The 4,631-nt window shown below is 32.8% G+C and overlaps 1 protein-coding gene across 1 annotated transcript; it reads left to right on the forward strand.

Moving 5' to 3' along the window:
• Nucleotides 1-850: 850 nt before the first annotated feature.
• Nucleotides 851-1,561, forward strand: LOC116402889. The gene has a single exon (XM_031883319.1). It carries the CDS (start codon nt 851-853, stop codon nt 1,559-1,561), a length of 711 nt encoding a protein of 236 aa, XP_031739179.1.
• Nucleotides 1,562-4,631: the final 3,070 nt, after the last annotated feature.

Genomic DNA, 4,631 nt, shown 5'->3' on the forward strand with positions numbered 1-4,631 from the left:
CGGTTTTACCCTTGATACCTTAATATACACTATGGAATCTGACAAAGAGAGTGACGATGAAGATGTTCGGAAAATATCTTCAGAACTGTTAAGATTAATAGAAGAAGAAGATAAGATCCTAGGTCCTCACTAAGAGCTAGTTGAAGTAATGAATTTGGGTTCTCAAGAGGAATAAAAAGAGGTAAAAAATTGAAACATCAATGACTAGTAAAACTCGAAAAAAAAATAATCAATTTTTTACATGAGTACTCAGATATTTTTGCTTGGAGTTATCAGGATATGTCAAGGTTAAATACAGATATTGTAGTACATCGTGTTCTCCTTTGAAGCCATAATGCAATCCAGTAAGACAAAAGCTACGTAAAATGAAGCCTAATGTATTGATTAAAATAAAAGTTGAAGTACATAAAAAAATTAAAGCAGGGTTCCTCGCAGTCTCCGAATATCCTGAATGGGTGGCAAACATTGTTTGAGTACCCAAAAAAGATGGAAAAGTGAGAATGTGTGTGGACTATAGAAATTTAAATCAATCCAGAAAAATTGAATGAGGATTGTGAAAAAGCTTTCAACAAAATTAAGCAGTATTTGCAGACCACCTATATTGATACCTCCAGCTCCAGGGCGACCGTTAATCCTATACTTGACAGTATTAGAAGGTTCTATAGATGGTGTTTTAGGACAACATGACTTATCAGGGAAGAAAGAACACGTTATTTATTATTTGAGCAAAAAATTCATTGATTATGAGTCAAAATACTCAATGTTAGAGCGAACTTGTTGTGTTTTGGTATGGACTACTCACCGTTTGAGGCAATATATGTTATATCATACGACATGGCTTATTTAAAAAATGGATCCAATAAAATATATTTTTGAGAAGCCGTCATTATCTGGGAGGATTGCAAAATGGCAAGTATTGTTGTCAAAGTATGATCTTATTTATGTTACTAAAAAAGCAATAAAAGGAAGTGCAGTTGCTAATCATTTAGCTGCCCAACCAGTAGCAGATTACGAGCCAATGAGGGTTGATTTCCCTTACGAAAACATATTTCTAGTTGAAAAGGATGTTATAGATCATGAGACATGGATTATGCTTTTTAATTGTGTCTCAAATGAGTTGGGACATGGAATTGGAGCTGTACTAATTTTCCCAGAAGGAAAGGTATTTCCCCTAACGACTAAGTTATGTTTTGATTGCACTCACAATATCGTTGAATATGAAGCATGTACTATGGGACTTCAAGCATCATACGACATGAGTATTAAAAAGTTAAAAGTTTTGGGTGACTCAATGCTAGTAATACATCAAGTCAAGGAAGAATGGAAAACAAGAGATATTAAATTAGTGTCTTACAGCCAATACGTTGCAAAATTATCTCAAAATTTCGAGAAAACTTCATTTGATCATGTTCATAGGGAAGACAATCGAATAGCAGATGCATTAGCCACCCTGGCAGTGATGTTTAATCTTAACCTTGAGTGTGAACTTTATCCAATCCAAATTACAAAGAGAGATGCGCCGACATATTGCATGAATATTGAAAATGATAATAAGTCATGATATTTTGACATCAAGCAATACATAAAGTGTAGAGAATATCCATATGGAGCTTTAGAGAATGACAAGCGCACAATAAGAAGGTTGGCCATGAACTTTTTCTTAAGTGATGAAGTTCTTTATAAAAGAAACCATGATAATGTGCTCCTTCGGTGTGTTGATGTGGAATAAGCAAAACAAACTATGACAGAAATTCATGAAAGAATATGTGGAACACATGCTACTGGACATATGATGGCTAGACAAATACTTAAATTTGGTTACTATTGGACAACGATGGAATCAGACTGTATAAAATATGCAACGAAATGTAAAAAGTGTCAAATTTATATGGATAAGATCCATGCAGCAACATCTCCAATGCATGTCTTGTCAGCACCCTTGTCGTTTTCTTTGTGGGGAATGGATGTTATTGGGCCCATTGATCCTTGCTAAAGCCTCAAATGGTTATTATTTTATTCTTGTGGTTATTGATTACTTCACTAAATGGATAGAGGCGACATCTTACTATAACGTTACAAGAAAAGTGGTGCTCAAGTTTATCAAGAAAGAGTTGATCAGTCGTTATGTTCTTTCGAAGGGTATTTTTACAGAGGCCAAGAACCTTAATAACAAAATGATGGATGAACTTTGTGAGCAATTCAAGATCAATCGCATAAATTCGACTCCATATCGCCCCAAGATGAATGGGGCAGTTGAGACAGCCAACAAAAATATTAAAAGAATCATTGAGAAGATGACAACAACATACAAAGATTAACATAAAATTTTACCGTTTGCACTGCATGGATATCAACATCAGTTCATACTTCAACAGGGGCAACACCATTTTCTTTGGTTTATGGTATGAAAGTTGTCCTACCTTTGGAAGTTGAGATACCTTCATTGAGAGTTCTGATGGACGCTAAGCTAGATGAAGCTGAATGGATACGACGACGTTATGAGCAGTTGAATTTTGTTGAAGAAAAACGTTTGGCAGCATTAAGTCATGGACAATTTTACCAAAGAAGACTAATGTGTGCATACAATAAAAAAGTGCACCCTCGAAGTTTTCAAGAAGGAGATTTGGTGTTAAAAAGGATATTTCCATTTCAAAAGGATCATCGAGAAAAATGGACTCGTAATTATGAAGGTTCGTTTGTGGTGAAAAATGCTTTTTCAGGAGGAGCTTTGCTTTTAACCAATATGGATGGCGTTGAGTTAAAAAATCATGTGAATTCAGATTATGTTCGAAGATATTATGCATGAGGCCTTTTCATAGAAAGTTTCGTAGTGTTGAAAGAAGTCAGGGGTATTTCTCGAAAACTTACATTTAGTTCTTAGAATGTTATTTCCATATGTATAAATTTCTCCTTACCTCCTCTCTTTGTACTCCTATTCCAAGAATCATTTTCATTTCTTATCATATTTATCAAACATTTGTTTATTTGTCAATCATTCTTTCATCCTTTTTGAAATGTCATCAAATTATAGTAAACATCCATTATTCTATCTATTGTTAATTAACAAATATTCAGTACAACTAATTGTATTTGCAAACCAAGTAAAAGCTATGATTTTCTCTTGTTAAGACTTAAGAAAAATATAGGTGTTTACAAGTCCAGACAAATTTCTCTACAACTGTGAGTTGCTACAATTGGAAGTCTACATCCTAAAGGATTCGCGTTTTGTGAAGTCCAAGACTAAAACACATTAGGTCTTTACAACATAGTGCAGTCTTACGCAGTTTGGATTCGTTTGTTTGATACGAAGAGTAGTGAGTTTGACAGCTTAAAAAGTTCTCGTGATATATGTCTTATTATATCATATAATGACCATGCTGATAAATTGTTAATGGTATTGGTAAAATGGAGTAGTAAGCTATTTATTTCTTTAAAAAACATAATATTTTAAAATTAAATTTCAACTCGGTTTAAAAGAAGAATGAGTCCACATTATCAAATCTAGCCCTAGTGCTAAGATTGATGTTTTTTTTTATTTTAAAATTTTTGGTTAAATCGAGCTCAGATCTGAAGCTGAGGTTGAAGTCTGTCTATCGGGTCATTTCCTTTATTTATCAAACCTAGTTCTAGAGCTAACATTGATGTTTTTTCAAATTTGGTTAAATCGAGCCCATATCTAAAGTTGAGGCTGAAGTCTGTCTATCATGTCCTTTCCTTTATTTATCAAACCTAGTTTTAGAGCTAAGGTTGATGTTTTTTTTCCAATTTGGTTAAATTGAGCCCAGATCTGAAGCTGAGGTCAAAGTCTGTCTATCAGGTCCTTTCTTTTATTTATCAAACCTAGCCCTAGAACTAAGGTTGATGTTTTTTGAAATTTGGTTAAATCGAACCCAAATCTAAAGGTGAGGTCGAAGTTTGTCTATCAGGTCCTTTCTTTTATTTATCAAACCTAGCCCTAGAGCTAAGGTTGATGTTTTTTTTTAAATTTGGTTAAATCCAAATCTAAAGTTAAGGTTGAAGCCTGTCTATCAGGTCTTTTCCCTTATTGAACTTAGTCAAGTTCTAAAATTGATGTTTTTTCAAATTTGAATAAATCGAGCACAGATCTGAAGCTGAGGCCGAAACCTATCTATTAGATCCATTATTTATCATACCTAACTTTGGAGATAAGGTTGATATCCTTTTCATTTGATAGTATTTTTGTTCTTTCTTCAGGTCTCTCCCTAAAAAGTAAAAAAATTGACTCAAATACTTTATCTCTTTCATTTGTCCACCTTTAAATATTTTCAGGATGGACAAATGGGGACAAATTGTAGATACCGTATTTTGTCCTACATTTATTTGTTTGTTTATTTGTTTTAATAAAAGAATTTGAATTTAAATTTGAATTTTAAATTTTAAATTTTAAATTTTAAATCTTAAATCTTAAATTTTAAATTTTAAATTTTAAATTTATGTTTTAAAACAAAAAATAAAAAAACAAAAACATATTTAAAAAAAAATAAAAGTTGTTTCCTTTTCCTATTTTTTCTCAATCATCTCCTATTTTTGTTTTCCTTCGTCACCACACTCATACTCTCTCACTTTCTCCCACTCTCTCACCTTGTCCCACTTTCTCTCGATTGTCTTTT

Source organism: Cucumis sativus, chromosome 3 (assembly GCF_000004075.3).
Source record: "Cucumis sativus cultivar 9930 chromosome 3, Cucumber_9930_V3, whole genome shotgun sequence".
NCBI classification, from domain to species: Eukaryota; Viridiplantae; Streptophyta; class Magnoliopsida; order Cucurbitales; family Cucurbitaceae; genus Cucumis; species Cucumis sativus.

Bases quoted from the DNA above. Each gene is read 5' to 3' on its own strand.
- LOC116402889 (XM_031883319.1), top strand. From the start codon at position 851: ATGGATCCAATAAAATATATTTTTGAGAAGCCGTCATTATCTGGGAGG.